The 22,537-nt window shown below is 34.3% G+C and overlaps 1 protein-coding gene across 4 annotated transcripts in view; it reads right to left on the bottom strand.

Annotated features, from left to right (window-relative positions):
• The window catches only part of NFIB (nuclear factor I B), a 251,192-nt gene that overhangs the window by 91,647 nt on the left and 137,008 nt on the right, over nucleotides 1-22,537 (bottom strand). For all 4 annotated transcript variants that reach the window (XM_004600157.2, XM_004600158.2, XM_004600160.2 and 1 more), the window contains exon 3: nucleotides 18,642-18,695. In XM_004600157.2, coding sequence (XP_004600214.1) covers nucleotides 18,642-18,695 — 54 coding nt within the window. The remainder of the gene's footprint in view (nucleotides 1-18,641; nucleotides 18,696-22,537) is intronic.

The following is a 22,537-nucleotide window of genomic DNA, read 5'->3' as shown; positions in this document are numbered from 1 at the left end:
AAAGGCTTCTGCAAACTAAAAACTCAAAGGCAATAGCAAATTATATTATTTTAGTCCTTTTTAAAATTTTCCTTCAACAAAAACAACAATAAATCTCTACCCAGAAGTTAATATAGTGTTTAACCTCCTTTACTAACAATAACAGGGACACAATGGCATATCTAACTGTTAATATCTCAAATTATAATCAGCACCATTTGAATGTTAAACAACATTTACATAGAAAATCCAAAGGAGGACTGATAACACTCATTTTTATAGTCTACTGTGTTCTATTCTTGAAATTAAAAAAAATAGAAAGCCACAGAAAGCAGTTATTAAATTCATGAAGCTGTCTTCAAGTATTTGAAGGACTGTTCACGAAGATAGTGAATTAGATTTAGCCTGGATCCATAGCTCCAGGAACTGATTTTTTGGTGCCACAAACAGATTTGACATGTAACAAATAAAGGTGCTACAAAGAAAAGTGTAACTTTGCGAAGGTAACAACAACAAAAATCATGCCAAGAGACTTTTCTATGATCCTGAAAAGCATTAATATACAAAATACCCACAATTACTAGTATCTTGTAAGTTGTTATGTCATTATTTCCACTTGATAGAAGAAATCTATGTCTACCAGGTTTCCCAGCAGCTAAATAATCCCCATTGGATTTGAGAAGTCTCATTTTGTATTAAATATTGGATAAGAGAACCTACAAAACATATTGCAACTCTCAGATTCAAATTTAAAACCTAGCTGTTGGCCTATTTCTTTTCTTGCACTGCTTTTAAAAAAAATAAAAAACTGGGAATTTCACAGATATGTTCCAGCCCTGTGATTCTAATTGTTGACATCCTTCAGTAGAGTGTAAAAGATATCTAAAAATCTTTGTCTTATGGCTGCAAAGGGCAATAAGATTATTTTACACTAGTTAGATTTTTGGCTAATCTACATGTAACTTCACTTACCACAACTAAACCCCTCATGATTTCTGAAAGTGGGGTTAAAAGACATGACCAGCCCTAGCTTCTGCACTCAACTGATCTGAACTGTTGTGGTTAGGTTTAGAAATTATGAGTGCAACACACTAATCAAAATAAAAATAATACTCTGCGAATCAGACTATAGCCGAGATCATTTTTCTATTACTTTTAAACAGTAACAAGTCTCACAAATGGAGACATTACTGGTGCCCGCTCAAGCAAATCGATAACAATGGGATGACAGTGCTACAGCAGTGCTACTTTAAAATTAGTTTCATATGAAATGTGACTCCCTAATGGTGATTTAAGAGATCTAGCAGAGGCGCAAGTTACCTGACTTTAGGAGACAGGGAGATAGTGCAAAGGGTCGGGCAAATACCTTTCACAAGGAGCCCTGAATTTGATCTGTGGCACCATACTGCCTCATGAGCACCACAGGATATGGGTCCTGGTGGCAGCCAGCACCATTGGGACCTAAGCACAGAGCTGCTATGCCCCACACTGAGAGAAACAAATATCCCTGGGCAATGCTGGGGAGCACAACACAAGCTTTCTGAATTCCATACTCCCTAGCAGAGTTACAGTAAGATGTTTATAAGGGATGGAGAGACAGTACAGCAGGTAAGGCTCTTGCATTGCATGTGGCCAATTGGGTTTGATTCCCAACACCACATATGGATGGGCCCGAGTATACCACCAGGAGTGAGAACAGAGCCAGGAGTAAGCCCTGACTACACTAGATATGACCCTCACAAAGATGTTATTTATATTCTGTAGATTCCTTGCATTATTTTAATATATTTCTTGTAAATAATTATATATATTGAATATATTATTTTTCTTAAAATTAAATTTATATCCTGCTTTGTTCCCACCTATACGTTGCATCTTTCCCTTAGCTTAAATACTTTTTCATAAACATGATTTTAGAGCCCATGTATTATTTCATTGCATGACTATGTCATACTTTCTATCATAATCTGCCTATTACTTGGCATTTTAGGTTATTTCCCATTGTTTTAAATATTACAAACAGCATTGCCATTAGTATCCTTGTACACAAATCATTGTCAGCAATTCTCATGATTTCCTTAGGCTGAAGTTCCCAGAAGTGAAATTAGTAGGTCAAAGGGCATAAACTCTTTTCAAGCTCTTTTTAAAATTGTCTAGCTGCTTTCCATAAAGATTTTTGCCAATTTTCACTCTCTTGTGCAGAGCATGAGCATGTCCATGTCGCCACCCTACTGTCAGAATGACATATTAGTAGGAACTTGTTTTGAACTAAGGCCATTGATGGAGAAAAGATGCATCGTATAAATGATATAACTTTCTTTTATTTAATTATAAAAATTGTGTTTTCTCACCCCATTTCTTTGAATGGAACATTCGAAATATATGTAGAATAGGAATCATTCTGGGAAGAGTTGTTTATTCCAAATACCAAGATGACATCGAGTGTTATATCCATGACTATGCTCTCCATTTAATAATTGTCTTGATCATCATCTGATAAAACCATTCACTTACTACCAGTTTTCTCGAAGTTTTATATATTGAATTTGGGGAGGGGTTTGGGCCACACACAGGGATCACTCCTGGAGAGTGGTCAATCCTCGGGAGACCATATGTGGTTTCTGGGATCAAACTGTGGTTATACGTATGCCAAGCAAGTGCCATATTTCCATTACTATCTTTCCATCCACTTCCAAAACTTTTTAAAGTTTTCTTATCAGAATGATGGCTCAAGATTATTAAAATATTTCCTGGAATTAGAAGAAATTTTCTTCTTTTCCCATAGAGTATTAGCTATTGCTTTCTTTATTACTGGACTCTTAGAATGACATTTCTTTGCTTGTCCTTAGAAGATAGCTCTTTTAATTTACTGCTGAATTGGTTGACTAACAGTTTTTTCCAACTTCTATATATATAGTTTGGAAATTTTTTGAATTAAGATGAGTTTATTTTAGAAATGAGATGAGGGAAAGAGAGAAAGGAAACACGCTCAAGAGTGAACACGGGCTTCTCCAGAATGGAAAAGCTAGTACACATCCCACATAGATGTGAAGTGAATACCCAAGATGAAGAATAAATGTCATAAAGTGAGAAAACATAACTCAAGAATTGTGGGCAAATGCACCTCCAGGTAAGAAAGTATGCATCACTGGGGGCCGGAGCAATAGCACAGCGGGTAGGGCATTTGCCTTGCACGCGGCCGACCTGGGTTCGATCCCCGGCATCCCATATGGTCCCCCAAGCACTGCCAGGACTAATTCCTGAGTGCAAAGCCAGGAGTAACCCCTGAGCATCTCTGGGTGTGACCCAAAAAGCAAAAAAATAAAACAAACAAACAAAAAAAGAAAGTATGCATCACAGAAAGGCCAGATACCCATTCTAAAAATAAGAAAGTACACATCTCAGAGGGAGATGCAGACAAAAGCATACCTTTTCCTCTTCCAAATTTGTTTATATAGCTTCCTAGTCAAAGTCTATTGTCAGGATGTTGTGGAAGGCGCAGTTAGGAATATTTTATGGGAATTTTTTGTTTTATTTGTCAAATTATACCCTTACTATATAAATGCTTCATGAAATGGTTTGGATGACAGTCATTTATATTTTATCCTCTGAAATGGAACAAAATATGTCTTCTTGAAAAAATTTTAAAATATTAAGAAAATTCATTGGTCAAATTATATTTCAAAAATCTGTTTGAGTTTATATTTGCAACTATGAGTGTTCCAAGAATATTACCCTATTCTTGTTTTCTGGTCTCAAGACAATTTCATTATACAATTTCCAAGAAAGCCATCAATTCTTTTAGATATTTTATTAGCACAGATACTTTATGGTTTGCTAAGTGAGCTATATTTGTTTCTCTGGGGTAGTAAAATTAAATTACATTTTACCGTATTAATAATGTAATAAAATTTACTATAATTAATATAATTGAATTATTTTAAATAACTCTCAAGCAAAATTAGCTCTACCACATTCTATGCAAAAGTCAAGCAGCATAATTTTTCTATGCTCCACATACTCTTTCCATATATGTGTGGCAATCTGTGTATCCAGAAGTAAATATAGAACTGCATATTGTTTTCAAATAATTACAAAAGAAAGGATGTGATTTAGAGAGGTGGGAAAGGGAAAGCAAAATTTCCAAAGAAAAATAAACAACACAACTTAAGACTCTGCAAAAATTGATACAAATTAAAAGGAAATAAAACTCAAGTACAGTAATCATTACAATAAATAACAGTGAATCAAATTATTTCATGAAGAGAGCATTAGATCAATAGGAGCCAATAAAATTTAATTGATTTTAAGGAACAAACTTAGGAAAACATGATGTCAAGACCAAAGTTAAAGACAAATTGGTAGAAAGAGAAATTATTAACTTAAAACAAAAAGTAACAATTAGCAAATATTAAGATGAATTTTATAATTAATCAAAATTAACAGGATAATAAAATGAATGGGCAGAAGATTTTGAAGAAATTACATCCTAAGTCCAATAAACACCAAACAGTGCTGCAGAGAAATTCAAAGATTAAAAAAAAAAACTATTAAAATCCTGGGGCGAGAGAGATCGTATAGTGGGGAGGGTGCTTGCCTTCCATGTGTCTGGCACAGAGTCAATCCCTGACATGCTATATGGTCCCCTAGCACTACTGGGAGTGATTCCAAGTTCAGATCCAGGAACAACCCTGAAGATTGCCAAGTATGAGCCCCAAACTAATTTGGGGGCCATACATATATACACATATATTTATATATATGGACTGGAGCGATAGCACAGTGGGTAGGGTGTTTGCATTGCAAGTGGCCAACCCAGGTTGAATTCCTCTGTCCCTCTCGAAGAGCCCGGCAAGCTACTGAGAGTATCCCACCCGCATGGCAGAGCCTTGTAAGCTACCCATGTCATATTTGATATGCCAAAAACAGTAACAAGTCTCACAATGGAGATGTTACTGGTGTCCGCTCGAGCAAATTGATGAACAATAGGATAACAGTGCTATATATCTATATCTATATCTATATAAATAATTATTTATAATTACAGTGAATATTTAGAATGAGGTCATTTTAGAATTGGACATGACACAGACAAATGCTAACTTTGGGCAATTAAAATACTGCCTATTGTAATCAAAGTAAAGTGAAAGTAAAGTGAAATTTACCAGTCACACATGCGGGGTGGGGGGCTGGGGAAGTGGGGGGAAGGGGGAGGTATATTATGATTCTTGGTGGTGGAATATATGCACTGGTGAAGGGACGGGTGTTTGAGCATTGTATAACTGAGACTTAAACCTGAAAGCTTTGTAACTTTCCACATGGTGAACTAATAAAAAAAAATAAATAAATAAAGGGAGCTCTAGCATTCCAAAAAAAAAAAAAAGAATTGAAATGAATTATACATTATTGTGCTCATGTTTCCCCCATACAAAGTTCGAGAACCCATCCCTTCACCAGTGCCCATTCTCTACCACCAGTAAACCCAGCATCTCTCCCACCCTCCCCAGTCCCATCTCTCCCCCCACCCCACACTGCCACTATGGCAGGGTATTCCCTTTTGTTCTCTCTCTCTGATTAGGTGTTGTGGTTTGCAATAAAGGTGTTGAGTGGCAAAAAAAAAAAATACTGCCTATTGTTTGTCACTATCCACATAGAATTTTATAAAAATTAATCCTATCCTTATCCACAATATAAGCATTAATAAATTCTTTCTAGTAGAGATGTTTCCAAGTCACACAGTAAATGAAAGTAAAAAATGACCAAATTTCTAAACTATCTAACATTTAAGAAAACATGTCATGAACCAAATATAAAATCAAAGGGAAACCTTATAAATTAGAAATCAATAAAAAGATAAAAGGAACATTATTTACCAAAGGAGAAAAAGGAAGAGTAGTAATAAACAGCACAAGAATAATTCTGAAAATGGAATTAAAAAGAAAAGCTGAAATTAACAAAATAGAACATTAGAATGGTTAAAACAATAGATAAAATGAAAGATAATTTTTCTGAAAAGACCAGTAAAACAAAAAAGAAGATTCACAAGTCTTATTAGAGAGGAGGAGGAAAGCAAAAATATACACATATGGAGAATAAAAGGGAAACCTAACCATTAAAGTCAAAAGCATTAAAGCAATTAATGGAGATGAACACAAGCAACATATTGACAATGTGTTAGAACAGTAAATGAGCAATTACTTCACGGTCACTGTATCAGTGTCATCCCATTGCTCATTGATTTGCTCAAGCGGGCACCAGTAATGTCTCCATTGTGAGACTTGTTGTTACTGTTTTTGGCATATCAAATATGCCACGGGAAGCTTGCCAAACTCTGCCGTGTGGGTGAGATATTCCTGGGTAGCTTGCTGGGGTCTCCGAGAGGGACAGAGGAATCGAACCTTGGTCGCCTGTGCGCAAGACAAACACCTTACCCACTGTGCTATCACTCCAGCCTGAGCAATTAGTTTCACTGTCACTGTCACCCCTTTGCTCATCGATTTGTTCGAGCGGGCACCACTAACGTCTCTCATTGAGAGACTTATTGTTACCGTTTGGGGCATATCCAATACGCACGGGTAGCTTGCCAGGCTCTGCCGCGCGGGCTCAATACTCTCGGTAGCTTGCCGGGCTCTCCGAGAGAGGTGGAGGAATTGAACTCGGGTTGGCCTCGTGAAAGGCGAATGCCCAACTGCTGAGCTATCGCTCCAGCCCTAGGAAAGTAGAAGTAATACAGGAAATAGGTGTTCTATCTTGTATGCAGCTCACTAGCCTATTCAATTGCAGAGAAAGTTGGTTCCCTGAACACCTTGTGGCATGGCCTCTAAGCACACCAAACATGCCATCCCTGCCCCGTCACCCCCTTGAAAAAAAGGCATTGGGGATAAAAGAATGTATAGCTGCATTTCAGTTACCTTTAATTTATCTTTAAATTCCCAACATATATTTACCTACACCTTAGAAAATGATCGTAGGTTTCCTATGAACAAGATTCTCTATGAACTTTCACCAGCAAAACTTGAATATCTAAACTTTAACCTTTTTCATTAAAACAACAACAACAACAACAAAAACCTAATACCAAACACACTTAAAACACAACATCAAGAATTACAAATAAAATCTGCAATTAAATATAACAACATATTATCAACTGTGTAATCCACTATTAAGTAGAGCTTATTCCATGAATAAGTGTAGCTCACTATAAGATCTTAATTTGAAAGAGAAAAAAGAAATACATCACAATTATCAATTTATGCTGGAAATAAACTTGACAAGGAGGTTTCTCTAATAACAAATCGAAGCAAAAACAGATATAAAAGCAAACAAATATTCCTTACAAAACGCAATAACAAATAATCCTTAAAAAATAACCAGCAAACTAGTCTGTCATTTCTAACTGCCCAACTTTCTTCATCCTTCTCTTCTCAGTTATTAAAAATATAATAGACACAAAGCACATGTTAAAGAATTTAAGAGAACTAAATCATATAAAAATACTTTCCCAAATGATAGAAAATTGGCAATAAATTAAAAGAAAACCGGAAAATTCACAAATATGTAAAGCTTAAACAACTTGAAATTGAACTAGCATTCATCAAAGAAGAAATGAAAAGAGAAGTTTTGAAAAATACCCTGAGACAAATGAAAAAGTTAATAGAGCCTTCTAAAATGTATGGGTTCAATACATTTGAGGCTATTCTAGAAGGGATATACATAATAGCAATAACTGCTTACCCCAAGAAATCAGAAAATCTTCAGATAAACAACTTATTATAACCTCAAGAAAAAAAATTTAATGATGCCCAAAACAATTATGAGGGAGAAAAAAATTAACAGCTAAGTACTGAGTAAATATAAATGAAATCAGACTCAAAAGGCAATATAAAGAAAACTACAAATGTTGAGCTAGACTCAGTAACAAAAAGATGACTCAAAACGAGAAATACAACCAAAGTTACAACTGATATGATCTACCTATAGCTATAGCTATAGCTACTCACATGCAAAGAAGTAATAAACTACTATGAACAACTATATGCCAACAAGCTGAAAATCTATAGAAAATGAATAAATTACTAGAACATATGATTTACCACTAGCAAATCACATTTGCTTAAAACAATCATAAACCAGTATTATTATTCCAGATATATAAGAAGGGTTTAATATGTACAAATAAGCCAATAACAAAATGAATAATAGAAATAATGTGATCATGAGATGCAGAAAAAGCATTTGACAAAATTCAACATCAAATTATGATAAAAATAAAAAACCTGCTACGCAGTATATAGTGGAACTAACTATATTAGCAAAATCAATCTACATATTCAATGAAGGCTTTATCAACATTCCAAAGGAATTTTCAAATAAATAGAATAAACCAACTTAATATTTATATGGACCTACAACAGACCCTGAATTATCAAAGTAGACTTGAGACAGAAGTAAATGGGAAACATCATATTCCTTGGTTTCAAATTATATTATAAAGCTATAGTAATTAAAACATCATGCTATTGACATAAAAATAGATGCTTATATCAATGGAATGAAAAAGAAATTCTGGAAAAAAATCACACATATATATGGTCAGTTAATTTATGACAGAAAAATATATAAGAATATATAGTGGGGGAAATGGTAATCCATTCAATAAACAATGCTCACAAAACTGGACAGTCACATGGACAAATATCTTGAATAACGCACAAAAACATAATCCAAAATGAATCATTTTTTGAATGCAGGACTTAAAACCATAAAATGCAAGTTCTAAGTTCCTCAATGCATTAGCAATGAAAATTTTAATTCAACAACAAAACCCAAAGCAACAAAAGTAAAAGCAAACACTGGGGAACATCTACAGCAAAGAACATGAAAAATCAACCTACCCGACAGAAGAAAGTAACTGCAAATGAACTACTTGATATGAGATTAATATTCAGAATGTAAAAAAGAACAAACATATGCATTTTCTCATATACATACATGTATGTAATGTATACATATGAAATATATACATATACATATTCTATATGTATACATACTTATATATAAAACAAATATGTGTGATGATTTTAATGTTTTAAACTCAATCTGAAAGCCAAGTATTTTTCAAGTCTTCTTCCTCATAATGCTATATAGACATGATTTGCTTAAGGAATGAAATTGGAAACCAAGCACAAAATCCTTAAATAAACTAGCATATCAATCAGATCTTTTCTAAAAAAACAAAAGAATAACAAAATTGCAAAATACCTGAAAGCCAACTCCCACCCTCCAATTTTTTCTTAAATTCTTCTACCATCAATGACATTACTGTGTAGAAGCCAACATGATAATTATCTCACAAAGGTACTAGCTTAAATTACTTGATACCTTGATAATCTTTTATAGTAACACACAGAGACGAAATGGAACTTTAGAGTAGGATTCCCAAATAGCTCTATATCACATACTTTAATTATATTCAGTAGAAACAAACTGAAACTCAGATAGCTGCATCTATCAGTATATTTAGTATTTTATTCTGCTTTCAATATATTACTAGATAATTGATCCCTCTTTCTAAGCATGATACTCTAATATGCAAGAGGTGGGGGGGTGTTTCCTGGTGCTTCTGTACAGGACAATACATCCAGCAAGCTAAGCTTCTATAGAATCCAGTAATTTTTAACTACCCTGGATCAGGTCCACTGTATACAGAACAATCCCAGATTTTCAGCTGTGAAGAGGAAAATACTTTGTATTATTAAATTTCAGACATATGCTTCAAAAGTAGAACTTGTGGATATGAAAAGAGAAAGGGATTTAAATATATAAAGGGAGCTCAGATTAGATGATCATTATTTAAAAACCTGAGTTATTTGAATGCAAGAACCATTACAATAACTTTATCTAGGGCAGTGGGTACAAGCACAGAATAATTTAGGAATAATGATGACTGAGACTTCTTTATATCTGGGGACTCAAACCCTCTCTGTGAATAATCTAGACAATGAAAAGGAAACACTATGGGCCAGAGCAACAGTACAGTGAATAGGGCACTTGTCTTGCATGAAACTGACATGAGTTCAATCCCCAGCATCCCATAAGGTCCCCAGAGTACACCAGGATTGATCCCTGAATGCAGAGTCATGAATAAGCCCTGAGCATTGCTAGGTGTGGTGCCCTTTCCCCCAAAAGAAACATATTACAACAACATCTTTTAAAACTTAACAAATTATAATCATTTTTTCTAAATTGAGTTCAGTATAAATTAAGTGCTACACCAATACATTAAAATTTAAATTGAGGGCGGGAGAGATGTAAAGTAGGTAATATGCTTGCCTTGCTAATATGCCTGACCTGGGTTAAAGCCCGCAGCATCCCAAATGATCCCCTGAGGACCACCAGGTGTGATTCCTGAATGCAGAGCTTGGGGTAACCATTGAGCATTTGCCAGGGTGACTCAAAAACAAAAGCAAAACAAAAATAAAATAAAAATTCACTTGACGGGCCAGAGCCATAGTACAATGGGTACAACGGGTATGGAGTTTACTTTGCACATGGCCCACCCGGATTTGATCCCTGACATCCCATATGGTCCCCCGAGCACTGCCAGGAGAGATTCTTGAGGGCAGAGCCAGGAGTAACCCCTGAGCATTGCTGGGTGTAAGAGCCCCTCACCCAAAAAATTCCAAATACAAAATTCACTTGAACTGTTATCTTGTTACATAATTTCAAATACCATAATTGCTTGAATGTAGTTATAATTCAGAAAATTAAAAGCCTTAATAATGATAACCTCAGAACTAGTTCTCAGGGCTGGAGCGATAGCACAGTGGGTAGAGCATTTGTCTTGTACGTGGTGACCCAGGTTCGATTCCCAACATCCTATATCGTCTCCCAAGCATCGCCAGGAGTATTTCCTGAGTGCAGAGCCAAAAAGAAGAAGAAAAAAAATAACCTAGTTCCCTTTGCTCACAGCACTGTGAAAGGAAGATCTAAGGATCTACTGCATTTAAATTATAGTCATGAGTCTTTCATGCTAGAAAGTCCCTAACCTGTACAAATGGAATTCACATGAAATTCCAGAAATGTGGAGAAAGGACAAAATGTGGGCTACTGCATGCAACATCTAGAATTATTAAGAAGAGAAGAAGCTACTTCAATCAGAATTTTTTCAATCATTGATTGTCAGACTTGGTGTGAGGAAGAAATGAGGGGCTGCTTATCAACAGGCATAAAGTTTCAGTTACTCAAGGATTGCAAATCCTAGTGATCTTTTGTTAATACTTTGCCTAGAGTCAATAAAAATATATCATCATATACTTAAAACTTTGTTATGAGGATAGAAAAATGTTAAATGTTCTACCCATTATAAAATAAAAAAAATCAAAAGGTAAAATTTTAAATAAAGCATAATGAACTGAATCAAATAATAATATGGAAGAAGAAATAAATGGAATCACTGAATTCATATCATACATAATCATGAATCTCATGAGAATCATGTCATGAGAAAAAAAGTCAGGATGCTTAGTTGAACAGAGATGGGAGGCAAAAAAATGTATTTTTTTAAAGTACAAAGTAGTAAGTGGAAAAGAGTCCATAGAGTAAGGAATAATAAAAGACAAAAAATATTTCAATGAGAAAAAATTCTTGGTAACTTAAAAAAAGTAGGAATACTGTGAAAAAACAAATAGAAAAAATATGTATATAATGTTAATACAAGAGACTAAGGTATAGTGTCACTAAGGGAAAAGCAATCACTAAAGGTACATCTTTGTACCTCTTATCACTAGTAAAATTTATTTAGCAAAATTTTGTTTCACGTTTCCTTAAATACTGAAATAAAAACTATGTAAAACAAAACTATGTAAAAATTAAAATTCCATTCTGCCATGGAAATTAAAAATATCCCTTTGCCTCTTATGCCTAAATTTTATTCTTATTTTATGTTGATCTGTTATTTTGTCTATAATCATCTAAAGTCCTAAGAGGAATATAATATACAAAACTCAACTATTTCTGTTTGGTTTCTAACAATATTTCCTACAGAACAGGAAGACTTCCTGGGGTCGGAGTGATAGCACAGCGGGTAGGGCGTTTGCCTTGCACGCAGCCGGCCTGGGTTCAATCCCTGGCATCCCATATGGTCCTCCAAGCACCGCCAGGAGTAATTCCTCAGTGCAGAGCCGGGAGTAACCCCTGAGCAATGCTGGGTGTGACCCAAAAAGCAAAAAAAAAGAAAAAACAGAACAGGAAGACTTCTTGATCAACCAAGTTGGCAGTGAAAGTAAGATGAAAAAGCTTTCAATTCGATCATGCATGTGATATTTGGGAGGTAAATTCTTTCTTCTGGTGACTATAATTAGAGCAGATATGAATTCCAACAGGTTGGCTAGTTTGTACATGTTCCTTATGACACTCATGATAACTATAAAACCTGTAACCTTGACTTGGGAGGAAACTGTGATTCCTAAGCTTCTGCTCTTTCCACTCTATCGTGCTCTGCTCAATACAATAGTTGGAAATAGCATTCCACAACTTCGAACTTCCATACTTCAGATATAACTCTTAAGTAACATTAGCTTCCATTATATATGGACATATACATACAAACATTATGGTATTGGCTAAGCAATAGAGCACATGACTAACATGCATAAGCCCACATTTCAATCCAGGTACTACCAAGCACAGCTGTGGTGAATGTCAGGCACTCCTAAGTATGGCCCTATGGTTGTCCCCAGCACATCTGGAGCCTTTTAAGCACTGCCAGGAAACAGACCTACATTTTTTTTTTATATTAATCTCATAGGTATCTTTTTTTTTTGTTTTCACAGCATGTATCTTAATGTTAACTATACATCAGATGTTTATTGAAAATCTGTATTCCATAAGCAGTGGAATTACTATTATTATTATTATTATTATTTGTATTTGTATTTGTATTTGTATTATCATTTGTTGTCTAACAGGGTGGGGGATTAGGAAGACATAGGAAGAAAATGATTATTTTGTGACTTCAGATGTCCTAAATTCTATTTTCCAAAGAATATAATATTACAGCAGTAGGGTATTTGCTGTGATCCAGCCAACCCAGGTTCTATCCCTGGCTTCCATGTTGTCCTCCAAGCACAGCCAGGAGTAATTTCTGAACGCAGAGCCAGAACGCAACCCAGGAGCACCACTAAGTGTGGCCCAAATACAAACAAAAATTAATATTACAAGTAATGAGGCTTGAATAATTGCAGATGCTAGGAAAGGTACAACTGCCATGTAGAGCAAGTCTGTCATGTATTTCTGCCTTGAGAAGTTGTACACCAGTTCCCATAATATAGTTTGTGCAAATAAGAACTTAAGGGCTATGAACACCTGTGGTATTTTCAGATTTATTTGTGAAGAAAATATTTTCTTCATCTCTCTTCCTTCACTCTGAATTTTATCCCAAGTTTGAGCATTTAAGAACTTTACTAAATGAGGTATCTAATAAGAAAGAGGTTAAAGAAAAAAAATAAAACAAAATCTGTTTTTTTTTTTGAAAAAAGGGTTTGATTTTAGCACTTTCACAGACCTTCTCATATTACTTTAAAGCTTTACCTTGATGTCAGATCTCACCATAGTTAACCAATCCTTTTACTGTCTTTCTGTTTATGCTTTTATGAATAGACGGTCTCCTGCATATTATTTGGTGCCAAAGTTTAAAATTACTTCTAAGTATAACAAAATAGGACATTTTCCCCACTAAAATGTTCTTGATATTTGGCAGATACAATAAATGAGGATATGAGATGGAGTGGGTATAAACTTTCTGAAGAATGAAGAAAGAAAATGCATAAAAATTTTCTTTGACTTTGAACACTATAAGAAAAATATGCTCTATGAGATTCTTCAAAATTGTTGCATATCTTCATTTACAAGTAGTAAAGGAAGATGTCTTAATATTCCTGTCGCTATTAGAGTACATTAATTTTTCCCAAATTCTAAGTTGTGAAAAAGTGAGTTGAAAGTTAAGCAAATGGGCACCCTAATAATCCCAACAAAAACACAAAATTGAAGATACTTAACTAGTTTTCTTGATAATTATTTATTTGGTTCATTTTTAGTTTCATGACAATCCTTTCTGTTTCAATCTCATATCTCTATCAGAGACTGCAGAAGAGAGCAACCTCACAACTTTCATGATTTAAAAATTTTCCTGGGTGCTAGAAGTAAGGCATTTGTGCACGCAACTGACCCTGGCTAAGTCCCCTGAACCACAAATGGTACCTAAGCACTGCCTTCTGAGTATAGAGCCACAAATAGCCCCTGACTGCAGCCCAACCCCTCCCCCCAAACCATGTCTTTACTACATGAGTAAGTATACTGCTTATAGTCAATAGATATTCCTGACTTCATTCCTTCAACTATACATTTAGCTCCATCTTTGTTCAAAAGAGGATATATGGTAATTTTATTTCATGTATATTCTATAGAAGAACCCAGTGACCCTAAGAGGTTTTGCCAAGCTATACAAAATAGGACAAGTACCCTATAAAACTTCCAAATTTTTCTTTAAATAAGATGACAAATCCATATCATTCTATGCAAGAAGGCTCTGTCTGGTTAATAATACTTGGAATGTTTCATAAGGTTTCATCATAACATCTAAAAATCTATGCTAGGATTCAATGTTTCTTTGTTCTATTTCCAGGAAAGAGAGAGTTCCCTAGAAAACTACAGTGTTTCACTCCCAAATTCACATCAGCTTCAGACTGGCACAGAGACAAAATCCAACATCTAGCTGATCTTCTTTCCCTAAATTAACCATTTCAGCATCAGGTAAGTAATTATTACAGGGAAATTTTTTTAAAGTCTACTAAATTTAGAAACACAATAGCAAATAGAGATAAATTCGATAATTTTTAAAATATTAAAATTTGATCATACCTCTTCTAAAAGCAGTAGTAAACTTTTTTTAATTATTAAAAGAAAATGAGAGCCAAGATGCTAAATTAATTATTTGCTCTCGTTTGGTTTACAACAGTCATTGCTGTAGTTGAGGGGAAACTTGCAGTTTAATTATTTACAAGGGATAAACTTGATGTTTAAAAGATAAGAAACTATGAAGCATGTAACTTTTAATATAGATTTCAACTCTCTCAGAAACAAGAGAAATGCCATCAAACAAAAGAAGTAGCCTTTCTAATATTTTGCTAAAGTAACAATGTCAAGTCCTTTGGTTGCACTAGTCTTTCAAGCACACTGTCCCTGAAAAGACAATGATGATCATCTCTGCCATGTAACAAAGAATAAAAACAAAACGTGAAATCACAAATAGTATAAGATATAAGAAAACACCCTAAAATCTATCTAAATATCTTTAAAATTGAGAAGTAACCAAAAATATACCATTTTTGAAGAACAAGAATCAAGTACCTCTCCTACCTAAAATGTGTTGCTTTTGTTAGCTTGTGCTTAGTTTGCCAAAAACTAATCCCAATCATGAAACACGGATTAAAAACTAAGGAGTGAGGTAGCAACAAAGAGGCAAAGGCAACACAATGGCAGAATTGATCCACAAAACTGAATGTGTGTGGGGGGGGGAAGGGGAAGTTGAAAGGGAGGGGCTTGAGGGCCTTGGAGAAGAGATGTGGGTACATTGCTGATGGATGTGGTGTCGGAATTAATGTACACATGAAACTGACATTAACAGTACTAAACATCAGAGAACCTCAACTAATTTAAAAATATTTTTAAAAAATATTTATTTAAAGAACAAAAAAATATTTAAAAAATAAATAGCTATCCATAGATGCCATAGACCTTAGAGTTTTAAGACTCTAAGGTCACCCGTTAGTATTTTTGAATCATCGAGGAATATCTCTGTCTCAGACATCAGGCCTGATGCTGGAGAAAAGCCAAAAGGGGGTGTTGAGCTTGTGAGGAGACACAAGCATATGGACTTATAGATGATTGGATGGCATTCTACCTTCATGTCAACAATGGGGAACAGATTTCAAAGAGCTTTTATTTCTAAAAGGACTTGAATTTTTGCCATCTCTTCCCAAGCTGTTGAGAATAAACAGAGGAGTAGATGGGTAGCAATTTCCCTGGGTTTCACATCTCCCAAAGGAAAATTACCCATGATAAGAAAGTGTTGGCAATCATAATTTTCAGAAGTTTAGCTTCTCCTAGTTATAACAATGTAAGCAGCAAAATGACTTGATTGTTTTATTGCTTATGGTAGCAGAATAAAGTCTCCCATAAATGGATTGTGTGGCTTTGAGGTATAAATCTCAACTTAGAAATTTCACATTTTAGCCAAGGCAAGAAAGCACAATTAAAAAAAAAAGACTTCTAAAGATAAATTATGCTCCAAAATACCAAAAATTCTTATACTTATGGAAATAGCTTTAGTAATAAACATAATTTATCTTAATTGACTGCAAAATAAAAACCCTTAAACTTCTAATTTTTTATCTTTCAAATAAGGAAACTCTTATTCTTAATGGCATGAAGGTATTACAGAACAACCTCTTACTTTTATCAAACAGAATTCCTTAGTCTCTAGGTTAAATTCGTAATAGAATGGTATATAAAGCATGTTAAAGTGATGAAGCACTTCTAATTAACTAAAGAAAATTCTAATTACATTCCATTTAATTTTGGTGCATGTATTTTACTTATATTTAACTGAAAAATTGGTTATTAGGTACAATTTATATATATGCAATATTCAACTAATCACACATAATACACATTTGTCTACAACATCACTAATACATAATTCTCAAATAAAAGCTTGATTTCTCAGGAAAATTTAAAATAAAAAAATTAGAAGTCCTTTACTTTGCCTATTTGTTCAATAAATTATACCAACAGATAATTTATAAAAAGATAGAGTTCTTGACAGATAATGAAAACTTAAATTATAGCATTATAAAACTATTCAAGGATTATTCATTCAGTTCAAGTAGAGTACTAAGTGAGCACAATTCTTGCTGTGAACATTAAAAAATGCAATTCAAACAATAACAGCTTTATTAATTTCAAATCAGACTGTCAGCTGAATGCAAAGAACGTATCCTTTGTTAAGTCTGACTTACAATATTTATCAATCCCTTTTCCATTAAAGATACGTTCCCAATCTTTGTAAAATAACTGAAAAATCTGTAAGACAATGGTATAGTTCACCTTTGACTATCATGCTTCAAGAAAAAATTTTAAGAAACTAGACAGGAGAAAATTGATAAACTTAAAAATAAAATTCCTGTCAAAATTATTTTGTTATAAATACTTTATAAATACTTTATCTTTTGGGAAAAATAGTTGATATGATTCTGATCTCCAATCCACATAAAGATTAATAGACTTAAAACTCTTACTCTTGAAGAATGATTTGATTGTTATCAATTTGTGTCACTAGTAAAAGATTTTAATATAAAGAAAAATAACAACTAAATAAAAATCAATTAGCATTTATTTTAAATGATATGCTGCATCATGTGTAAAAATAAAATGTTATCCTTAAAGTGCATATTAGTTTAGTCAAACAAGATAGACCTGGACAATGCTGAATAGATTAACATGTAGATCATGAAAGATTATTTTTCTATGATAAAACTAAAAACAAAATGTGGGCAGGACTCATAAAGGAAAACATTTATTTTTGTTTTGAATTTTGCACTTTTTCTTTTATATTTGATTTTGCATATTTTGCATATCTACATACTGTATCTTTCTAACATCACTTTCTTCTAATTTGGAAATATTTTTCTAATCATTTTTTTCTAATTTGGATGTATTCAATTATTTTATCTTGTATTTGCAAAGCATTATAATTGAGGAAGATCAAACATTTAAGTATCTAAAACTCTGTACTAAGGAAACATTATTACTTTTAACACATTTTTTTTGTTGGGCTTCTTTTGAATAAAAAGACACAATTTGAGTAAGTTAAGATCATATATGGCTAGTTTGGAAAAGTTTATGTGCTAGTTTGACAAAAATTATAGAACCAAAAGTCTTAGGATCATGAAACTTTTGTATAGTTTATGTCATCAGAAAAGATATCAATACATATACTCCCCTATCTTTACGTGTGCAAATTTTGAACCACTCAAACCAAAAAGAGACCTACAATATAAGAGCCAATTTCAGGTCTAAGAACAAACTCTGAAAATAAAGAGATACTGATGTCTAGCATACATCAAAGTAAAGGAAAAGTCCTACTCTTATTATTTTCTGATTTTGAGAGTCCAACACAAACCATATAAAATAAAAACTCGTTTTCTAAGAATATGGACAGTTTTACTTTTTCTTGTGAATTTTCAAAGAAAAATTAAAAGGAAGGGGTGGATTTTTGTTTTGGTTTGTTTTGCTTTGATTTTTGGCTTTTCAAATAAGAGTAACTTTTATCACCTAAAAGATACATAATGAAAATGTGTGCATTTATTTTCAAAGAAACACCAACAAAAGACATTAGTGATTAGGTAAATACTGATGACGCCAATATAGAAGTATTTGCCACTGTGAAGGGCTGAAACAGAATCACATCTTGTCCTGATCATACCTGCCTGCCAGAACAAAATAGGCAGCTGACCAATTATAGGGTGTTTATCTATACAGTGGTACCTTTGTTCTCCAACAATGTCAGATTGCAAATGTCCTGGAACACATATATTTACCTGGAGGATTCTTGGCAGGATCATTGTGGCTTGGACTTCCTGATTGTCCAGAATCTGTAAAGAAATCACAGAAAATGTTTTCTTTTTAATTTGTTTTGAAAGAATTTCACAATCCTCAAAAGGACTTAAAAAAAAAATTTAAAGGCACAACAATGGAGTTGAGTGTTTAAAGTATACTTTCCCAAGCATTTCAATAGTAACATAGTACCAAGCTAGATGAATGTCTATACAGATTTCTATGTCACAAAAGGGTAATGTATAGATATATAATATTCCTAGGCGAGGAAGGCTTTTTGGAAACAATAGATCTGACTACAAATCCACTGAAGGTGTTTTAAAGGTTGGGTCTGTCAGTAGCAACATGGACTGTAATAGACACAGTCCCTAAAAATGCAATCTGAGTATAATTAAACATACCTTAAAAATAAAACCTAGGAATTCTTTTATTCAATGAGTAAAACACACAGAAATGAGAGTCCGCCTTTCCAGAATTTCATGTGCAGGCACACATTCACTCCAATAATCCCCCAATTTACTGGATCCTGGCCCAGATTTGTCTGCATCCCATAATAGCAATCGATTTGCAAACACCAAGAAAAGCATAAATTACTAGGTAGAAATCAGCATGGCTTTGTGGAGAGAAAATTGTTGGATCAATTTAATTTCCATCTGTGATAGACGGACAGACTCTGCAGATAAGGAGGAAGAGATCAATGCAGCCTGTGAATTTCCGATCCCACATTATTCCTCATCAATGCTACAGAAAGAAACATGGCAGGCGACTCTGCTGTTAGGCAACATGCCTTCCCTAACTAATCCTGCACTGCTCTGTTTTACTCACTCCTCTCCTCCATGTCCCCTCTGCATTTATCTTTGTCATTTGCCCCATATTATTATACACTTACTTTCAGGTTGCTTTGTAATCTTCCTTTATTGGTTTTAGTATTTGAGTTTTGTCTCCCCAACTAAATTGCATGCTCCTAAATAGAGGCAGAGATCCTGTCTACTCCTTTTGTGTCTTCCTCAGTGTGCCTGCCGTTCATGGCTATGAATGCACAAGGATTTCAGTAAATGCTGGAGCAATGGATGGCTCAGATTCATTAGCCTCTTTGCTTGCCTACAAAAGGCAATTTTGAGCTCGGTAGTGAAATTCAACAAAATGTGCTAGGTGACTATAGACAAGTCTCTGTTCTGAAACTTGGCCATTGTACCTAACCCAAGAGAAGGATCTAGTCTTAATTCAGCAGAAATAAAACAAAATAAACAAATAATAAGAATGTATGACTTTTTTTATTTTTAAGGAGGGTTACACTATTCCTCTAAGATGTGATGAATACATTTGCAATTACTGCTTCTACTATTAAATGTAAGGAAATACTGTTAGATTAGCACTGGAATAAAACACAATCATTTATGTCTGCCCTTTGCCTCATGCCTGCTAACAAGATTTAATGCTGAGATCAAAATTTTGCTTTTATCCCACTTCCTTAATATTGTTTCTTTTTGTCTTACAACATGAAATGTGAGTAAATATGTGAATGCTTTTCACATTGTCCACCAATTGCCCTGACTTTTCAAAACAGAAGTAGAGTTGCAGGTGAGAATTACTCCTGCAGTTTGAATTCTGACCAGTCTCTTGTTAGACATATTCAGAGAGCTGAGTATTCTCTAAAAAGCTTGTCATATCATCTCCTATAAATTCTATTACTTTTTCTGGAATTGAGTCAAGAGTCAGTGACTTATAACTTAGGAGATCAATCTTCTGTTTCTCCATTCCTGTAAAAGATGGTACAATATTGGCCATTTTCCAAGCATGGTGTATAATAGTTACATAAAAATGATAAATTATATTATTTTGCTACACTCTTAGCTTTATCTGCCTAGTGCTCCCCTAGGAAATAACCCTAAGTATTGATGCTATCTCCCAGTTTAACTTTTCAAGTAACTAACATTTTAAAGAGTTCCTACTTATGTATATTAACATGCCCACTAACCAAGGCCTTCCCATACTTCAGTTCTCCTTCGAAAGCCACATCGTATTTATGATGGTCTAGACCATCCAGTTGACTAATGCCACCTTTAAGATGATATAATATAAGCCAGGCTGAGTCTGTCAGGGCTGTCAAACTTGTAAACTCTCCATGAGTGTAAGCATATTTAACTGAATCAGCTTCAGAATGGCACAGAACTCTCTCCTGACACCTACTTGCTAAAATTTGGGTCCAGTAGACTAAAGGATGAAGACTTCTCGGGGTTGGAGTGATAACACAGCGAGTAGGGTGTTTGCCTTGCATGCGGCCGACCCGGGTCCGATTCTCAGGATCCCTTATGGTCCCCTGAGCACCGCCAGGGGTAATTCCTGAGTGCAGAGCCAGGAGTGACCCCTGTGCATCACTGAGTGTGACCCAAAAAGCAAAAAAAAACAAAAAACAAAAAGAATGAAGACTTCTACTCCCAAGGAAGGATTCAGTTTGAACAATGGTGTTCCATTTAGAAAAAGACCTACTTTTTTCTGCTGCTTGTTCCTTTTTCCTCCCATTTCTAACATAATAAAATTCTTTAATTAAAAATATTAGTAAAATACCACAACCAACTGAAAGCTAAAGAAATAATTACATTGGATCACAGACTTGCTTTCGGTAAATGCTACACAGAGGTAGAATTTTCCCTCGGATTCCAAAGTCTGAGCCCTCTCATGAATTAAAATCACATATGCTGGCGCCTCCAAATAGAAAAGAAGGCCTCCGCACAGAGTGAGCAAGAAAACATTTACTTTTTGATGTTAGACTGTGAATTCTAACATTATAATCTGCTCTTAACACTTATGTCACCTTATATCAGTCACTTAATTCCAACTGCTGGAAAAGGAAGTAACCAGGGAGTCACAGTTGGCAAAGAAACCAAAAATGAACTGTTATTGTGGTTAACTTCAGAGAACGAATTATTCAGACCACATCTAAAAGTCTCCCAATTCAGCACCTAGGTCAAATTACTCTGTACCCAAAGGTTTGGGTTTACCGATTCCATCATTTGCTCAAGCCCAACATATGTGTGTGCACATATGTGTTAGAGTGAATCCTGGCTCTGCCCACACTAGGAGTGTCAATTTTGCAACAGCATTTAACTCTTCAATCCTTTAAGTCTTGATCTTTAAACCTATAATAGTAATATCTACACTTCTACTTCACTGAATCACTACAAATATTTTATTATATAAGGCTTCAAACATAGGTCTGATAGATCCTACACAATTAATAAAATACACAGTTAAACAAAGAGCCCACATCCAAAAAGTAATTACCATGTTTTACAGATTTCCAAGAAAAAACATGACTGAATTCTGTCCATCACAGTGCAAGCACCTAAGCACGTCTGTGATAAATCAACTGAGCATCAATAAGTGTATACTCTCCAGACTCCTCTTAGATAAATACTTTAGTAATGTCAAAATCAATAGGCAGTAAATATCAGTTATTAACAACTAGCTTCTACAAGATTGAAATCTTTTAGGAACAAGGCTGGTGAAAATAGGACCTGTGAGTTGCCCCTTACCATGGATTTAGAAGGAAGATTTTGAGGGGCGGAGAGACACCTCATAATGGATCTGGGAGACAGAACTAAACCAGTCTTCCCTCATTTCCTTCACATTTCATTTCCTCCTCTTTGATCTTAAGCAGAATTTTCTACATTTCGTTGTCTTTTTCAAACTGGACTGGATATAATGTAAAAAGGAAATATATTTTACATTGTATACTCCTGAAAATCCCATATACCCTATTGTATTTTAAAACAAATCATATTTCTTCTTAGAGAAATATAGTTAATGATATTCTAACTTAATAACTCTTATAGTATGTTTCACCTTTCTGTTAAAGATTCTGTCGGAGAAAAATAAG

Source organism: Sorex araneus, chromosome 1, assembly GCF_027595985.1.
Source record: "Sorex araneus isolate mSorAra2 chromosome 1, mSorAra2.pri, whole genome shotgun sequence".
NCBI classification, from domain to species: domain Eukaryota; kingdom Metazoa; phylum Chordata; class Mammalia; order Eulipotyphla; family Soricidae; genus Sorex; species Sorex araneus.
Note: the sequence above shows the minus strand (reverse complement) of the source record. Positions and strands in the feature narration are given on the sequence as shown.